The following is a 19,488-nucleotide window of genomic DNA, read 5'->3' on the forward strand; positions in this document are numbered from 1 at the left end:
GGAAAATACCACCTTGAATGGTGCCTCCTATACACACATGTATGTATGTGTACACATGCGCACACATGTATACATGTACACACATACATGTGTGTAAACATGCACACATGCATATAGCCATACACAGTTCCTTGAAAGGTGTTACCCGAGAGGCATATTTGTTTGATGGCCTACCTTAACAATTAAGGCTTTTCAACAAATAGAATGGGCTCTTTTTTTGATAGGTAGTGAGTGTCTTGCTAGCAGAGGTCTTCAAGTAAAGCCTGGATGGCCATTTATTGGAAATCTTTTAAGAAAAAAACACTGTTTGGAGTTTAGTTCCTCGTACTCTGGGATAATAAGAGTCTTTAAAATCTTTCTCCTTTCCATTTTAAGGCTCTTTTCCTACTTTAGGTCCCCATTAACTCACACCTGGATTATTGCTATGACCTCACTTTCAGTTTCTTCCTCTTCTAACCTCTAGCCTATATATTGTAACCAAATTAACATTTCAAAGGCCCTTACTTTGATCAAGACAACCTTTAGTGGCTCCTTGGTCCCACCAAGGTAAAGTCCCCCAAACTTTAATATGAATTTATGGCACTCTGAAATCAATGTCTCCTTCCTTTTTTCTTTTCTTACTTCTTTACAAAATTCAGTGCATGAGCATTTATTAAATGCCTAGCGAATGCAAAAATCTATGCCTAAGTCCTTAGGAAGATTCAGTGAGAGGAAGACAAGGCCCTTGTCTCCTAGGTGCTTACAACACCATCATTGGATACAGGAGTTTTTCAAACAGTGACTGAATGACCACTTTTCAGCATCTTATAGGTGAGATTCTTTCCAAGGATAGGTTGGACTGGATGGCCTCTGAGGTCTTTTATAATTTCGGGGTACTGTGATTCTGTGACATTCAACCAAACAACCATAATATCAAATCAAATGTGGAAAGTTTACATAAGTTTGTGCAAACATGGTTAATGCAAAAGCCAAGAAATCTTCTTTCTGTGGGATACAGAAAAGGCTTCCCAGGGGAGCTCTGAAAGATGATTATAGTTGTAACGGGGAGGTAGGGATGGAAGTTGTTCAAGGTGTAGAAAATGGCATGTCACAGCATGGAAGTGGGATAATGCAGGTTTTGTTCAGGCAATAGTGTTTGGCTCGAACATGGAGAATTTGAAAAGGAACAGTTAAGATAATTCTAGAAAAGTCAGTTTTTGCCAGATTGAGGAGAATGAGTATTCTTTGGTGGGCAATGGGGAGCCATTGAAAGTTTTTGAGCAGTGGAGTGATGTAATCCGTTTTGTGGATGAGGAATATTAATTACTATCTGGTGAATAGGAAAGGAAGCAGATATAATTCTTTTCCCTAATTTTGCTAGTTAAAAATGAAAAAAATAATCATAGATGAGTAAACTTCTGGCACTTTTTTTTATAAGGTTTTGTCAAATATACTCATCCCTTAATCTCTGAAGACCAGGTGTGGACCATCTCTGCTTCTCCAGTAAAATATTAGGAGTTACCCTGTTCTTTGGTTGAATGATTTTCTTTCTCTGTTTTTGTCCATAGGAGATTAGAGCAAAATTTCTTCAACTGTAGCTGTGACATCCGCTGGATGCAGCTGTGGCAAGAGCAGGGTGAGGCCAAACTGAACAGTCAGAATCTCTTCTGCATCAGCACAGATGGCTCTCGAATTCCCCTGCAGCGTATGAACATCACCCAGTGTGGTAAGCAAGCTGAACGAAAATGCCAATTCTCCTGTCTTCTCCCTATGAGGCCTGGGCTCCCTATCTTCCACTAGTGGCTGGGGCCAAAAATTATTATGTCAAACTATCAACTCCAAATTTCCCTATTGCCCCTTCAGCTCCATTCTCAGGAAACATGTCTGGGATTGGAGGGAATTCCAGTGCCACTATTTCACTGTCTGACCTATTCCTATCCCTTTTGGGGACAGTTATGAGTCATGGTTTCAGGAATGCAGGAGAATTAACCATATTCCTTTCAATTATATTCTGCTTCTTCCTATCCATCTTCCTCTCTTAATGCAATTTAATTATGTGATTTTGGGAAAGACAGCATGGTATATGGGAAAGAGCACTGGACAGAATTCAAAAAGCTAGGTTTGAGTTTATACTCCATCATTTATTAGTTGCATGCCCTTGGCCAAGTCATTTTTCATCCTTGAGCTCCATTCAGTTTCCTTAGTGATAAAATGGAGAGAATAAAATTTTCCTGCACTTACTTCACAGGGTTGTTGCAAGGATAATATTAGATTATTTATGTCTATAACTTAATAAGTTTTAAGGAATTGCTTAAGGTATTTAGAGGTTTAAGCGTCTTGGTCATTTTTCAAGTATCAACGGTCAGCTTTGCATCCAGGTGTTTTGTACCCCCAGAACAGCAGCCTAGCCATTATTCTGCGCTACCTCAAATGCATGGTAAACAGTATACCAACATGCATGCACATTTAAAACATTAATTCATGAAAATTAATTTAAAATTAATTTAAAAATAATTTTTATCTATTGTTTTTACACCACCTACATTTCCCAATGGATTCTTTTTCCTTATCCCCTCTAAGAGAGAGTCTTATAATAAAAACATTTCAGCAAAACTAAGCTATCCATGGAAAAAGTCTGAGATCATATGCAGACTTTCATACTCATATTCCCCCACTTTTACAATGAATTCTTGGAGGTACCTTCATGTAGCTCTTCTTTGGGAATATATTTGTCATTATGCTTTCATGCCATTCAGTTTTAGTATATTGTTATTCTTTCTAATTACATTATTGTAGTCATTGTATATATCGTCCTTTCTGGCTTTGTTTCCTTCACTTTGTATCAGTTCATATATGGTTGGTCTTTCTACATTTGTCCATATTCATTAAATGCATGCTTAAAGTCATCCTTTCTTATAGCATAGTAATCTTCCATGACGTATATATGACAATTTGTTTAGCTATTTTATAATTGATGGGCATCTAGTTTGTATACAGATTGCTTCTATAGCAAATATTTTGTTGCCTATGGATCCTTTATTTTCATCATTGACCTCCTTGGGGTATATGTATCTACCAATGAGATCTCTGGGTTAAAGGGTATGGGCATTTTAATCACTTAGTATAGTTCCAAATTGGTCTTCAGAATGGTTGAATCACTTCAGATTTCTACCAACAAGTAAATTAATGTGCCCCTCTAGCCACAACTGATCCATTGTAGAGGATTCTCATCTTTTACAGTTCATTAGCTGTGAGATGATATCTCAAAGTTGTTTTGATTTGTTTCTCTTATTAGTGATTTGAAGTGTTTCATATGATTGGGAAAAGATAAACTATATATTCAAAAGTCAGTATATTTGCTGAGAATGTGCTTTTTGGGGAACCTTCTTATCACTTTCCATATTCTACTGCTCCTCTCCTTGACCTCCCTCCAGCTCTTCTCTCCCTTGGGCAGGCTAATACAGGTGGGAGGGAAATGTCTAGCTTCTAGCTGCTGCTGCCACATGCAACATGGTAGGGATTCTGTGGGCTGTGCCATGAGTTAGAGCTGTGATCAATCAGTGTGTCCTGTTGTCTGTGTGGGGAGAAGATCAAGGGCACCTTTTCCTTTGTATCAGGCTGTTAATAAGGGGGATGGGCATCAATCCATTCTAGCTAGGGGATTATAAATTGTGTGGATTGAAGCTGCATAAACGTTCATTGTCGGTGACTGGGAGTGAACTGAAGCATCCCTACCTCAACCTGAGAGACAAAAAACTACTACCTGTCCATTCCATTGTATAAGGTCAAGCACCTTCCTAGTATTTACTATCTTACTGCTTGCCTAAGAAGAGGAGAATCAACTCCTTCCTCAGCTCATTGACTCATGTTAATTAAATGCCTGTTTGCATGTCACTATGTAAAGCAAAAGAGGGAGAGGCAGTCCTTTTCTTCTTTTTTCTTTCTGAGGAAATTTGGGGTTAAGTGACTTGCCCAGGGCCACACAGCTAGTAAGTGTCTGAGGATGGATTTGAACTCAGGTTCTCCTGACTCCAGGACCTGTACTCTATCCCCTGTACCACCTCGCTGCCCTGCCCTTTCTTTTTCAAGAGATTCTTTAAGGGACATTCTTCAATGGATCTTTGCTCTAGGATCTTATATAGCAACAAGTCTATAATGTCCTTTGTATTTAGTCAAGGAGGTTGTTAAGAGGAGGCTTTGCATTTTCTTCTAAGGGTCTGGTCTTTAGGACCCTGAGGTACAGAGTCCTTTTACCCATCCACCTTGACTTAACATGAGGCTTCTGACTAGCTACTAAAGAGGAATAGGATAATAGATTGAGAAATGGAAGAGACCTTACCAATAATCTTGACCAATGTCCTCATTTTATAAATGAGGTAACAGAGGCCTGTAGACACTAAAAGACTTAATTATGGTCACATAACTAGGAAGTAGCAGAGCCAAGGCATGAAACCTGACCCCTCTGATTGCAGGTGCAAAACTATTTCTATTATACTTTTCTGCTTCTATGCCACCATTTACTGAAGGACATTAGACTATAAGCTCTTTGAGGGCAAGGACTGTCTTTTGCCTTTCTTTGTGTCCCCAGTTCTTAGCATGGTGGCTGGCACATAGTAGGTACTTGAATAAATGCTTGTTGATTTGAGGGGAGGAGTCTGATTTGGGACTTCATACTTGGGACAGTTTCTCTTTAGGATATTCATACACAGCATCAGAACCTTCTGAGCAATCATAAGCTCAGAGGTTTGGAGCTAGAAGGGACCTCAGAGATCATCTACCCCCTTGTTTTACAGATGAAGAAACTAAAGCCAGGGAAGTTAAGGGACTTGCCCAAGGTAAGAGGTAACATCTGTTCTGTTGTACTATATTACTGTTTTGTTACCCAGATCTCATCTAAGACTCTTTCCAGAACATGAGTCCAGTTTATTGAGGTAAGGGAGGGAGTGGACAGCCTTCCTTAACCTACCTAGAGAATGAGGTAGTTACAGTTGTGCCATCATTGCTGATAATTCTTTTGTCTTCTGCCACTCCTCAGACCTCCCTGAGATCAGTGTAAGCCATATCAACCTGACCGTGCGAGAAGGTGAGAATGCTGTCATCACCTGTAATGGCTCTGGCTCCCCTCTGCCTGATGTGGACTGGACTGTCACAGGGCTACAGTCCATCAATACCCACCAGGTAGGCTTTTACAGACTTAGAAGTGAGCTCCTCTGGGTTCCAAGGTGCTTAAAAAGGAGCTGAATGGTTAAAGGGAGAATTAGACATTGGACATGGGACTTGTCTTTTTATGTGCCCCTCATCTAGTGTGAAAGTGTATGGACAGCTCCTATCTCACTCTCCTTTAAGCTGTGTTGGAGTTAGGTGGGGAAAGAAAAGGGATTGGGGGGCGGGAAAGAACTTTGGCTAGGGGTGACTTGACTATTGTATCTCCATTGGGGTTTTCAGACAAACCTTAACTGGACCAATGTTCATGCCATCAACCTGACCCTGGTCAATGTCACCAGTGAAGACAATGGCTTCACCTTGACCTGCATTGCTGAGAATGTGGTGGGCATGAGTAATGCTAGTGTGGCACTCACCGTTTACTGTGAGTATGGGCATGTGGCATCTCTGTGAGAGAACCTAGGGCTCCGAAGAGCCTACGGGGTGGGAAACAAGGAGCATCAGTAGAGTTGACTCTGAGTTGGAGGCCTATTGTCTAGGAATGGTGAAGAGGCCGGGGAAATAATGTACTTCGGACATGGTTTTTCTGAGTCTGGGCAAGGGGGGAGGGTCCCTGCTGCTTGTAGAGGTGTGTCTACAATAGAGTCCTCTCCCCAGATGACCTCGTAAGTATAGCTTTGGATCTTGTCCCTCACCTCTCCAGACAAGATTACGAAAGGTGCATGGATGGAGATACCCTACTAAAAGGGATCCTGGGGAGCTTGGCTGAACCAATGCTCTTTCTGACTTTGCTGATGGAGCTATCGTTCCTCCATACAATCTTCTGAAAAAGAAAGCAGGCAAAATCTCTGATGAAAAGGCTCAGTTCCTCCAAGGTTCCAGGCTGCAAATGCTTCAAATGCCCAGCCATTGAGATATTCTTCCCTTTGGCAGATCCTCCACGTGTGATGAGCCTAGAGGAACCTGAACTGCGGCTGGAGCACTGCATCGAGTTTGTGGTCCGGGGAAACCCACCCCCAACCCTGCACTGGCTGCACAATGGGCAGCCACTGAGGGAATCGAAGATCATTCGGGTGGAGTACTACCAGGAGGGTGAGGTCTCTGAAGGCTGCCTCCTCTTCAATAAACCCACTCATTATAACAATGGCAACTACACCCTTATTGCCAAAAACCAGCTGGGCACAGCCAATCAGACCATCAAAGGTCACTTCCTCAAGGAGCCCTTTCCAGGTGAGGGGAATGAAGGTTTTTTACCCCCACTCTGGGGTAGACTCAATCTCTCCAAGAGTACCCTATTGTGTTCAGTAGTTTGTTGTGGGGAAGAGAAAACAAATGTACTTTTGTATTGCCGATATGCAATGATTTGATATATTGAATTCAATTAAAACCATCATGCTGGGTCAGCACAATCTGTATACAGGTCCTACTTCTAAAAGGCTACCATTCCAAGATGGGAGCAAACACACAGATTTACACAGTTATGTATCCAAGGGCATAACCCTTGATTCCATTGACCCAGATACATACATAGATATTTTGAAATGGAAAAGACCTCAGATATCATCTGGACTAACCTCCTCATCTTACAGAGGAAGAAACAGCTCCATAGTGGGGGAGTGACTTGTCCAAGGCCACACAGCCAAGTAGTAAGTAGCAGGCCTGGAACTAGAACTTGGACCCTTTGACTCCTAGTCCAGTCTTTCCCCCCACCCTAGCTATCCTTACATTGCCTTATGACCAGGGTTGGGGGGAGGTATGAGAGACTAAAAAGTGGACCGAGGAAATAAATTGGTGATAAAGTCCAGGAAGGGGAGAGAGTAGGCTAAGGGCACCAATTACAGCACCTTAACTAGCTTCAATTAGACTATGGCTTTGGAAAGCTAGTGGTCTTTCACTTATTCTCTATCCAACCTGGGCTGGACCACTCCCAAGTACCTTCTATCAATTGGATCAGAAAGAGGAAAAGCCTAGCAAAGGTAACATACAGTGAATGAGGTTACTTAAGAGGATTATATCATCTCTTGTTCTGTAGAGTGATAATGTAGGAATCAGGCACCCCACTCTTGGATGTCTTAGGTATTTGCTTATAGAGGATAGACTCTAGAGCAGCAGTTTTCTAAGTGTGGTCCAGAGACCACTTGGGGATCTGTTGTTCCATTCAGTGTGTCCCTGAGGTCAAAATTATTTTTCACAATGAAATTAAGATATTTGAATTTTCAGTATGGTAAATATCAGTGGCTATAATCCACATGAATACAAGCCCTTTGGGAGTCTTTAATAAGTTTGAAGTGTGTTCAAGGTTCTTGAAACCAAAAAGTTTGAGGATTGCTTGATTAGATGACCCCTTGAGGTTTCTTCTAAGGGAGGAGAAATGGAAAGCGTGATTTAGGATGAGAAAGACATCAGGAGCTAAATCTGTGTATTGTTTGCTTGTTGTGAAAGGGGACTTCACAGTCCACAAATAACTGAGAAGTGGCAACTTCAGGATGCCTTATTTAGCTTAGCACAAGAGGGCTATAATGAGGAGTACTGGGAGCAAAGGAGAAAAGGAAAAATGAGACTGAGTGTTGAGAAAACTTCTTGCTAGCGAGACCCTGGAGATTAGAGAACAATCTTTCCTAAGGGAATAATAGAGCCTCCAGTACTTCAGATACTGAAAACTACACATGGAGAGAACTCAAGGGAGCTTCCAGCCCCAGCCCTGAGAAAAAACCTAGTGGGCTTAGTTCAAGAGATTTTCTTATTAGCTCATTCCTCCTTTGTCTTCTGGAAGGTGAAAATAGTTATGGCCTTTATTTTGAGGACAGAGTTCTCAAACTCAGAGATGGTTGGGTTGTACATATCTCTCGGCACAAGATTAGCTTTATAGACTCTTAGGTCTAGAAGGGATGCATAAAGGTCTTTTTATCCTTTCCACCATGTGCAAGGAGGAACACATATAAATTTGCCTAGAAAAGTGTAAATCTTTTTTTAAAGATCCCTGAGAGATAAAATTCATTTTTTTCTCTCTGAAACCATCCATCTTCTACTGAGAAAGAGCAAACAAACAAATAAACAACACCTCTGGACTTGGAGTCAGTGGCCTTGGGAACAAATTTTATTTCTGGACACAGTAAATATGTGAAGTGGACTTTACAGTGGCAAAGTCAGTGGACCTCTCTTTCCTCATCTGTAAGATGGGCACAATTATACTCATAGTACCTACATCACAGGATTATGAAACACCAGATAAGATGATGTATATAAAGTGCTTTGCATATTTTAAAATGCTACATTAATGCCAGCAATCATAGGAATAATTATATAATAATAACAATAATGACAGTTATTGCTGTTATTCTTGTAATTGGGTGAGGCAGTAAATTGTTAGAGTCTTCGAAGGGGCCGATTTTATTGTCTGGGGTTTTATGGAGAGAGGGAGAAGCCTGAGAGAGAGCAGCAGTGAGGTTAAGCTGGACTTCTCTTTCATAGATTGTTAGGGAGGTAGATATGCAGAGACCAGAAACAATGGAGTCGTGTCTGCTATCCCCAAAACTTAGCTCCCTTCCTTCCTGTGGGAATGAAGCAGCATTTTGTATTCTCCAGACATGCAGGAACCTGCCCTTTTATAAAACTCAATGGGCCCTTTTACAAAGACTCTATGTGTCTTTTGATCTTCAGTCATCAAAACTCATTGGAATAACTTCTAGAATATGCTGGTGGTGATGTCCCTGGTGGTAGTGGGGTGTGTGTGTGTGTGTGTGTGTGTGTGTGTGTGTGTGTGTGTGTGTATGTATGTATGTAGCTGGGGGGAAGGTAAGGATGTCCCTATGGAAAACTAGGAGACCTTTACTATGAATTATACCACCTAATTCATTTGCCCCTAAACCGGGAACATTTACAGCTATAATATCTTAGGTCCATTGCATGAGTGTTTAGTTTCATTATGGAGCAATGATTTTTGATTATTAATTTTAATTTAATTCAGTTCTATGGGGGCAGCTAGATGGCGGAGTGTTTAAAGCACCGGCCCTGGATTCAGGAGTATCTGAGTTCAAATCTGGCCTCAGACACTTGACAATTACTAGCTGTGTGACCCTGGGCAAGTCACTTAACCCCCATTGCCTGCAAAAAACCCCAAACCAAACCAAACCAAAACAAAAATTCAATTCTACAAACATTTATTAAATACTTACTATGGACAGGGCACTGTGCTAGGCAGGAGGACTACAAAGATCTATAATAAATATATGAATATGTATGTATATACATATATGTGTATAATAGCTGCATGACCATGTACATATGCAAGTATATGTCTACGTGTATATATATGTAAAAAGTGTGACATATATTTACACACATATATGCACACACTTTTTGCTATCAGCTCTTGTAGGCCTTTACAATATAATAATGAGTAAATGACATACACTAATTACTAATAAAAGTAGGTTGTTGATAAATACAAAAGAAAAGGTCTAAGGAATGTTGGATGAAAAATTTGAGGAGGGAGAGAACATTTCCATTGGGGGAGGAAGAGGGTCAGGGAAAGTTTCTTGGAGAACGTGGTGACTCCCTTGAAAGAAGGAAGGATTTCAACAGACAGAGAAGTTGGGTAGGGGGTATTCATCCATTCTAGACATTGGAGGATGGTGTCAGCAAAGGCATGGATATAAGAGAGAGTGAGATGAGTATGGAGTTCAACTGTCACATGGAATGTATGAAAAGGAGTAATTTGAAATAAGTTTAAATGGTTCATTGGTGCCAGATTGTGGAAGGCCTTGAATGCCATTGTAAATTGGTTATAGTTTACTAAATAGACCATGTGGAACCATAGACGGTTTTTTTTTTTTTGTTTTGTTTTTGTTTTGTTTTTACATGATCAGAGTATTGTATTAGGAAGATTATTCAGGCAATAGTATGAAGAAAGGAGAAGGGAAAGACTTGAGACAGGAAGACTAGTTAAGAGGCTCTTACAGTGATCCTGGCGAGAGGTAATGAAGACCTAATTAGGGTGAAGTACTATGGAAGTAGAAAGAAGGGTACAGATTCAAGAGGTACACTGAAGGTTTGATTGATGAGGTTTGGGCAGCTTAATTGGGTAAGAGATTATAGTAACAGATGACTCAGAATGGTGGTGACATCAAAAGAAATAAAAATGGGAAGGGACATTTGGGGATTGGAGTGGGGAAAGGGAGTTTAGTTTTCTTTTGGCCATGTTGGAATTAAATACATGATGAAAAAGTGGTGACAGGGAACAGATGGAATAGTCATATGAAAGTGACAAGGGAAGAATGTATACAAAAAGGTGAATTGTTCAGGGGATGGGGCTAGGGAGCAATAATAAGGCCCATTCTTACAATCAGCCTCCCTTTCTCCCCAAACTAGGAAGCAAAGTAACTGCATGAATACATGATATGTTCTTTCTGCCTATGACGGGTGTGGAGAGATATGTGTACTTTCCCCTCCCCAGGGCATTCTTCCAGGGATGGAATGATATTGCACTAAGATGCTGCTGCATTTCAGAGATATGTCTGTAAATGCGTGAACCAGCAGAATTTCTCAAATTGGACAGAAAGCTTCCAACAGAATACCTTTAGTCCAGGACATCTAAACCCTGCTGACAAAAATAATCCGTCCTCTTTTTAAAGATCCTCTGATAGAGGAGACATGGGACTAGGGGATATTGTTGTCAGATTTCCAAGAATGGGGTAGATCAGATCCTGGGGTCCCAGAAGGAAGTGTTTCAAACTGGTATAGATATCACAGCAAGCAGAGGTTTATTGTCAGGATCCTGATACCTCAGGAATCAGTGCCGCCAAGATAGATCTGCCCCCATTCAGATTTGCTGTTGTAGTAGAGATGGTCCCATTCCCCAGGCTCATATACACTCTATACTCATCAATATATTATTCCACAGGCAGTTGCTTTTCATTTTTTGGGGGGGGGCAGGGCAATGAGGGTTAAGTGACTTGCCCAGGGTCACACAGATAGTAAGTATCAAGTGTCTGAGGCCAGATTTGAACTCGGGTCCTCCTGACTCCAGGGCTGGTGCTTTATCCACTGTGCTACCTAGCTGCCCCTGGCAGTTGCTTTTCAAGTAAACAACCCCTATACTCCCTTTATCTATGTTAAGAAAATATCTTGAGATATCTTATTCGGGGATGGCTCCCTGGGGTAAGCCATAGCGGGGTTTATCCTGGGTTGGGGGTTTTGTTTCCTTTTCATGCATTCACAAGTCAGAAACAGAGCAAGAATGACAGAGGTTAATAATTAAAGGAATAGAATAAAAAGTTTTCTCAGGGGCAGCTAGGTGGTGCAGTGGATAAAACACTGGCCCTGGATTCAGGAGGACCTGAGTTCAAATTCAACCTCAGACACTTGACACTTACTAGCTGTGTGACCCAGGGCAAGTCACTTAACCTTCATTGCCCTGCAAAAAAAGGAAAAAAAAAAGAAATTTTAAGGGGCAGTTAGGTGGCGCAGTGGATAGAGCACCGGCCCTGGAGTCAGGAGTACCTGGGTTCAAATCCGGCCTGAGACACTTAACACTTACTAGCTGTGTGACCCTGGGCAAGTCACTTAACCCCAATTGCCTCACTAAAAAAAATTTAAAAAAATAAAAAAAAAGTTTTCTCAGTGTGGAGATGTGTTTATTAAAGGGGATTTGGAGAGAAATATGAGTTTTCCCTTGAATGACTATTCTGGGTCCCAAGGAAGTCAGGAAGCACAAGTGAGGAAAGAAGGTGATCAAAGGGGACATATAAGAGACATTCTAAAAATAGGTTCTGCCAATCAGGAGGTTATCAGAGACGTGGTAGGCACATTAGAAACAGACTCCAGCTTTGATATGGAGAGTGGCCCTGCTGTGATCTTCTGTCCAGAATGGCCATTTTAAAAAGTGTGTTGCTGTATGTGTTTAGGGTCCTTTGGGCTTGGAGAGGCTGTCAGAGAGGATCAGAGTCTGAGAGAGAGAGAGGGAAGCTGTAAGGAATAGAGATTAGAGGGAATGGTCTGAAGGAAAAAACAAAGCAGAGGAAGATGGATGATTCCCCACAGGTGGAAGGAGGAAGATGTTGGGGCTTAAAGATGTTCTCAAGTTAGGGAAATAATAGATGAGTTAGGGGCATAAGGAAAAGGGAAGTGTTGGGCTGAGTTTGGAAATTAGTCAGATGTCAAAGGGAAGTCTTCACGGAAAATGTTTAGGAATGCAATCCAGCGACACTGGCCTCTTTTCTGTTCCTTGGACAGGGCACTCTGATTCCATGTATGCCACTCGATATTACCTATGCCTAGAATGCCCTCTTCATCTCTGCCTCAGCTCTTCTGGCTTTTTTGAAGCCCCAGACCAACTCCTGCCTGCTGCAGGAAGCCTTTCCCCATTCCCCATTCCTCTTACCTTGAGTACCTTCCCTTTAAGAATTTATCTCCAATTTATCCTATAGACAGCTCCTTTGGGCACAGTTGTTTGTATGCTGTCTTCCTCATTAGATTATGAATTCCTTGAGAGGAAGAATTATTCTTTTGTCCTCAGTACTTAGCACAGTGCCTGACACCTAGTAGGTACTTAGTAAGTAATTTCTGACATTGTTATTGTTCACCTGGTCATTCGGAGACCTCACTTTGAAGCTTTAGTCCTATCTGTTAGGGGAAAAGGACTGAATTGGTCATGCCTGGATTTCAAGCTAAGACTGGGGGACAGCTAGGTGGTTCAGTGGATAAAGCACCGGCCCTGGATTCAAGAGGGCCTGAGTTCAAATCCAGCCTCAGACACTTGACACTTATTACTGTGACCCTGGGCAAGTCACTTAACCCTCATTGTCCCACCAAAAAAAAAAAAAAAGCTAAGACTGGAGAGACTAACTTATCCCTGGCTCTGGTACCATCTCCCTTGACCATGCCAGCTGAATTCCACTGGAGGGCATAGTTCAGTATAAGGAGTTGGGGAGAGGGGGGCATTTTAGCAGCACTATCATGGCAGAGAGGGGAGGGAGAGGGAGGGGGAAAAAGAGAGAGAGAGAGAGAGAGAGAGAGAGAGAGAGAGAGAGAGAGAGAGAGAGAGAGAGAGAATGAGTTTCATTCTGGCTCTTGTTAAATGAAGCTTGTATGTGTGAGATGCATGTGTTAGTGAGCAAAGAAGCATAAAAGCCCATTTCTTTTCATCTATGACCTAGGTATTGACTTTTTGGGGAGGGTAGGAAAGAGGAAGAATCTCTTGTTGCCCTTACTTTTGAGCCCTATTTTTATCTTGACTATGATCAGAAATGGTTGAACAGAAATCTTTGGCTCTGTTCTTTCTGTGGGCCCCATTTGCTTCCCCTGTTGGGGGCCTTCCCAGGGAGTGTTGGGCCTGTGCCCATTAAAAGATGCGAGCTATATTTTTTTCCTAGAGCAAAGGATTCAGGTGATGATCTGACAAGGATGTTTCCCCTCCCCTCTTTCTCTACTCCCCTCTCCCATTCAGTTTTAGGTGCATGTACCAATTAAGAGCAAGTTACTACTTTCCCCATCCACCAAGAGTGTGAAACCCCAAATCCACCCATGGGTTCTGTGCTGTGAATGTGGCACCTTGTTTCAGTGTCCATGTGAATCCTGGATGGATAAACGTTTCCAGACAGCAGTGAAGGGTTTAAGCATTCATAGGCTGATTGGCAGATTACAGGGTTCACAGACTCATTTAAAACATTTGGCTGACGTGAGAATATTGTCTAATAAATGAGAACCTTATGAGAAACATGCAAATCAGAATGAACCATGAGTTGATCTGGCAACCCTGTTCTTTCAGGTTGTCAGGGCATGGTCATTAAAAAAAAAAATCGGTCAGGCATTTTGTCACCTAAAGCCTGGAAGATGGAGGCAGCAGGTAGCAGGAATATCAGACCCAGCCATTCAGATGAGACTGAACAGCTTAAGAAAACAGTGAATTGTTACTACCTAGTGTTACTTCGGAAGGGCCTGGGTTAAGCCTTCCCAAAGAAAATATCACTTCCCCTTGAGGTCATTACTGAAGACTTTTTTTTTACTGGCTGGAACCTGATGGAGCTGGTAAGGTGGCAAAATAGGATCCAAGGGACTGAGGTTTTCATTCATGCCCTCATCGAATGTATCGTAGGTACATATGGTAGAGAGGCCATTTTAGGAGGTCACCTTCCCGCACTTCTCACCTAAGAAAATAGGTATATCTTTGTGAACTGTCAATGTAGAGGGTCTCGATAGAGACAGGGAGATAGATGAGAAGCCACCTCTTTTCAGAGATGGAGGAAAGTACAGCATGGAAGACCAGAGATAATCAAGAAAACCAGTACATGAAGTCTGTTCTGGGGTTAGGGCAGGTTCTGTGCACCACAAAATTACATATTTTATTTGCCTTCTAATACAAATGATTAGACTTTAATTCTTCAAGCACAAGTGGAACTTTCAGAATATCATGAAAAGAGCAAGCTTTTCTCCCTGATGCTCTGTACATCATCCCCTTACATCTCTCCCTCCACCATCATTATCCTCCCTGGAATCCAAAGACATAACTGTGGAGTGACACAAGATTGCTGAGGTTCCAACTCCTCTCGCCACAGTGAAAACAACATGACCTCTAGGTATGGAGACAGTGATGCCTCTTCCAATCAGAGGGATTATCTTCAGTCTCTCCCCCAACACTGTGGACATCACACTAAGGTGATGAGATGGGCTAGCTGACCTGTAGCTGGGGAGTTGCTAAGGCAACAATGCATTTGGGTGAGGGGGAAAGGTGATGACCAGCAGAAATGTCTGTCTTACTCCATTCTGGTTTTTATATTAAATGTGTTAATTATCTCTTTGTCCTTTTTGCAGAGAGTACGGATAACTTTGTCTCAAGTAAGTCTCCTTTGCCTCTTGCTTTGTAATTTTTCATGTTCTCAATCCTTTTTATTAGTTTCTCTGAATCCAGACAAACCTTCCTTCCTCTCCCACTAACAATTGAGAGAATGTGAGATATCGGTGCTAGAATGAATTGGAGGATAGAGTCTAGGGTGTGGGGGTGATTTCTCCCAGGCTCCTAGGGATAGGCTTTTTAGATGCTGGGTTCCTACAATCCAGTTTTACTTACCTGACTAAAGTTAAGCATGTCTAGAGGGTTTGAGGGGTTTTCAGTTCCTTGGTGTGGCAGTGAGTCTTGCTGGGCCTACCTTTTATCAAATTAGGTTTAGGTTTCTATCAAATGCCCCAGAAGTTAATTCTTATATACCCAGGTTTTTAAATGTCACATTTTTGTGTTTCCAACTTATGTAGAGACGGGCACAAATAGATTGCAATGTGCATTACTTTTTTTTGTGGGGTGGGTCAATATTCAAATCAGTGAGATCACAGATGCATTTGAGCATTCAAGAGATGACAAATAATCCATTTCCTGTGTGGCTGTGGCTTAGATTTCTGGGCTGGCTCAAGTTATTAAGGGGACCATTGAAGTCAGAGTATACAAATAATTTAAGAGCAAGGGGCAAACTACCTTTTAAGGTAATTAGGGATTTGCATATAGTGTTTTATATTTTTCTGAAGGAAGTCTACCAGCCTTGTCATCTCTTTCTCATGACAATTATGGGAATTTGTCTTACCTGTTTTGTGGAGGTTTTCCCATCAAGTTTAGGGGACACATCCAGGTTGCCACATATAGATGTAAATATCATCCATGTTTCTTATTCCTTCTCAGTCTCTGGAAACTAGTAACCCCACAGAATGTTCCTCTAGAGATATCTGAGGTGGGGAAGCTCTTCTCCAAGAAGATGCTATAAGCCTAAAATAAACTAACTCTTAGCTTCAACATAACTGGGTAACTAGGAATGAGGTATTTCCATGGGCATGCTGCTGTAGTGCACTAGCCTCAATGGGGAATGAATGAGATAGTGGTTTCTATTTTGGGCTGGGAATCAACAATCTCTTTAGACCCAAATTACCACTGCTAAGACTAAGCAACCTCTATGGCACAGATATGGTATAGAGAAGAAAGAGAATTTGAGAATAAAGGAGGAAGAAAGTAGAAATGTGTCTCTTGGTAGCCTGCTGTCAACAATTGCCTCATGAGGCAGTGGAAGCAGTGTTTTGAGTTGTCTGCTTTTATCCAGTCTGTGGGAAGCTTCACTTTATCTCTCATTCAGGGGTATATCTAGAACTTAGTTATTTATGTTCCATTTCCAAGTTCTCTCCCCTGCAAAACATTGTATTATTCCAATATTATTCCACCGTCTATAGAACCTAAGTTTTCCTTTTCCCTTTGATGAAGTGGGTGATGGGATGGATAATAGGGATATTTAATTCAAAGAGGGTAGCAGTGGGCACATGTCATATTTGAGCTATCATAATTTGTCAGGTAATAGAAAAAGGATTTCTGTTCTGGAGCCACTTCTTTGGAACCTAGGGAGATATTAGGATGTAAAAGTTCAGATTGGAATGAATGTCTTCTTGCAAGGGTTGATGGTTTATTCTTTGGGGCAGGGAATGGACTTGTGGACTAGGCTCCAAAGAGTTTCCCAATGCTCTCTAATGTGTGGTCTGTTGACTAACTGCCTTCCTGCTCTGTTCTTTTGGTTCCAGTCTATGAAGTGAGCCCCACACCTCCTATCACCGTGACCCACAAACCAGAGGAGGACACTTTTGGGGTGAGTCATATCCTGGTCAAGAAGAATTCTCTTCTCCCAAGGGGCCTGACTGGGCTTGGTTCAGGGAGACTCTGATTAGCACTACACAAAGACAGAAGGAAACCAGAGACTGGTATTTCACTAGGGAGCAAAACTGCATATTTAAGACTGAGTTCCATGCCTCTAGAGGTAGACTTTATTTTAAAAATTTTGTTGATGTCTTTTGTTTTTATATCACTTTCATTTATAGATAGATATAGATATGTGTCTGTATATCTCTATCTCTATCCCCTCCCTTATCTGTTAAGCCATCCCTTGTAACAAAGAATAAAAAAGGGGAAAAAAAGTAGTTTGTTACAACTAACCAACACATTGAGTCCAACAGGATATGCAGTTTCACATAGGTAGTCCCCAAATGAGAGATGGACTTTCTACACGACATTTTGGCATGATGACTGACTTCTTCTCTGAGTCCTGGGATGACCTTTTGCTCCCTGTAGCATTTAGGAATCAAAAATTTTTTGAATTAAAAAAAAAAGGGGGAAGTCATTTATGATTGGTGGTTGAGTCAGGTCCCAAATACCATTTACCAAGGATGGGAACAACTCAAAGAATGGAATCCTGGAACCACCAATTCCTACCAATTTATTGTGGTAAGTTTCTTGGGAGTTGTCTTGTTAATCAGTTTCTTAATGGATTTTATGCAACAGGCACACAGCATCGTGTACTGGGAAGAGCCACTGCTGTAAACTTCTCATTTGGGCAGAAAGGACTTATGAAGCATACTCTGTGGGACCCTGGTGGTACACCCTGATCCTTAGTAGTATGTTTTATTCCTCTAGGTATCCATAGCTGTTGGACTTGCAGCTTTTGCCTGTGTCCTTTTGGTGGTTCTCTTTATCATGATCAACAAGTATGGCAGACGGTCCAAGTTTGGAATGAAAGGTATGGTGGGATTTCCATTCATTAGCGTGAGTGCCTTTGGGGAGAGCTCGTTCTTTTGACTGTAGGATGCTATTTTAATCTCTTTTGGTCCCTGAAAGGATTCTCTCCCAATCATCTGGTGGCTGGTAATGCTTCTGAATTAACTTCACTGGGTGCTGCCTGTTCTATGCCTGTTATCAGTAATTGTTCAGCATGGGGAGCAGAGGCAGGGATATTGCCCACCGGTACCCAAATGTGGCATCTCTGCTTTTGCTGGAAGTGATGTACAGAACTTGTTGACTGTACTGCTGGAAACTGTGCTTGTATAAGAAGAAATTTGTGGATGTGGAGATGGGAACAAGAGAAGACCATTAGAGTCTGATGGCTACTGGTGGGCAGGTTGAATTCTTGCTCCTACAAACTGTAGCCCAGAAATTGTTTTATTGTGCTCTGAACCCCTCCTTGGGGATCTGAAGAAAAAGTGGAGCTGCGTTGGCTAGGCAGGATGTGAGCTGACTGAATCTACTATGAAATAGTTAACCCATGGTGTGTCTCAGCACGTAGCTCCACACAGGGTCCCAGGGCCAATGCCAAGATCAACAGGCCTTCTAAGTCCACTGGCCAGCTTCCATAACATGGAGTGCTTAGCTCCAGCACCGGGTGGTGGTGGCTTATGGCCAAGGTTGGTGTAACGGGTCTAGCAATGAGAGGGGTTAACATGGTGAATTAGTGTCCATCCATGAAGTCCTTACTGGGGGCAAGGATAACCTGTCCAAATGAGATATGGGAGGTTGTGGTACCAATCTTAAACCTGGAACTTTTTCAAGACTTGCTTTGAGCTCAGAATTTCTTTCCATTTCTGGTGTTGGGCTGGGGTAAATGAAAGGTATGGCCTGACATTTTCTGCATTCTGTAGAGGATTTCTTTTAGGTGCTGAGCCTGGAATCAGGTTGATATTCTCCCGGTAAGGCTATGAGGAATGAGAAGAATTAGACATGCTTATAAAGTGGTGGACCTATCACCTTTAGCAAATGGTATCAAGGAATTGAGGAAAGAATGGAGAAATGACAGGGAAAACTCGAAGTTCTTGGAGACTCATTGACTATGCATTCTCCCCGTCCTTCTGGCTTTGAGGAATTTGAGAATATTACATCCAAATGAGCTGCATTGCTTTAATATTAGATATATTGGCTAAAAAATTTAACTGGGAGAAAATTGACTTGACTACGTAAGGAGGTAGGAGACTATCACTGGACCAGAAGACACGAATAAGATTGATTTGCTTTTGGAAACCAACCTGGAATAAGCATGTTTGAACAACTGGAAGTCTCCAGGTGCCAGATGTGCTAAACTTCATGTGTCCAGGAATGTGGTAGTTATTTTTGAGGCTTTTAAGGTGCCTGTGAATGTTTTCCTTTTAAACAGTCATATCTAGAATTGTCATGCCTAAGTGATCTTCCCTAATTAAGAAAATTCTTCCTTAGCTGCCCTTTCCACCACTTTCCAAAATACTATCTCCCTCCCCCCTCTCTGATAAGAGGGAGAGAATCAGGAACTGCCTCTCATTCCCGAAATGAAGCACCACCAGCTGAGACCTTGCCACTTGCTTGGCAATGCTCTGAGAGCAGATTTTTCCTGTTAATTGTCATAATGCTCCTGGAACAGCATGTCCCCATGTCGGATGAATTACCCTGTGTGCTGGGTTGGCCCCACTCAGCCGCACTCTGTGAACTCTTTTCTACTCCATCCTTCTGGATCCCCGCTCTCAAGCTTAGATCTTATTCAAGTTTAGGATAGGATGTTGATCCAGGTTAGTAATAAATAAGGAATT

General features: G+C 41.9%; 1 protein-coding gene across 3 annotated transcripts in view; it reads left to right on the forward strand.

The window, feature by feature from the left end:
* The window catches only part of NTRK3 (neurotrophic receptor tyrosine kinase 3), a 474,280-nt gene that overhangs the window by 167,760 nt on the left and 287,032 nt on the right, over window positions 1–19,488 (forward strand). For all 3 annotated transcript variants that reach the window (XM_043987406.1, XM_043987407.1, XM_043987408.1), the window contains exons 5-11: window positions 1,548–1,705; window positions 5,015–5,157; window positions 5,425–5,566; window positions 6,076–6,372; window positions 14,953–14,976; window positions 16,690–16,754; window positions 17,576–17,678. In XM_043987406.1, coding sequence (XP_043843341.1) covers window positions 1,548–1,705; window positions 5,015–5,157; window positions 5,425–5,566; window positions 6,076–6,372; window positions 14,953–14,976; window positions 16,690–16,754; window positions 17,576–17,678 — 932 coding nt within the window. The remainder of the gene's footprint in view (window positions 1–1,547; window positions 1,706–5,014; window positions 5,158–5,424; window positions 5,567–6,075; window positions 6,373–14,952; window positions 14,977–16,689; window positions 16,755–17,575; window positions 17,679–19,488) is intronic.

Source organism: Dromiciops gliroides, chromosome 2 (genome assembly GCF_019393635.1).
Source record: "Dromiciops gliroides isolate mDroGli1 chromosome 2, mDroGli1.pri, whole genome shotgun sequence".
NCBI lineage: Eukaryota > Metazoa > Chordata > Mammalia > Microbiotheria > Microbiotheriidae > Dromiciops > Dromiciops gliroides.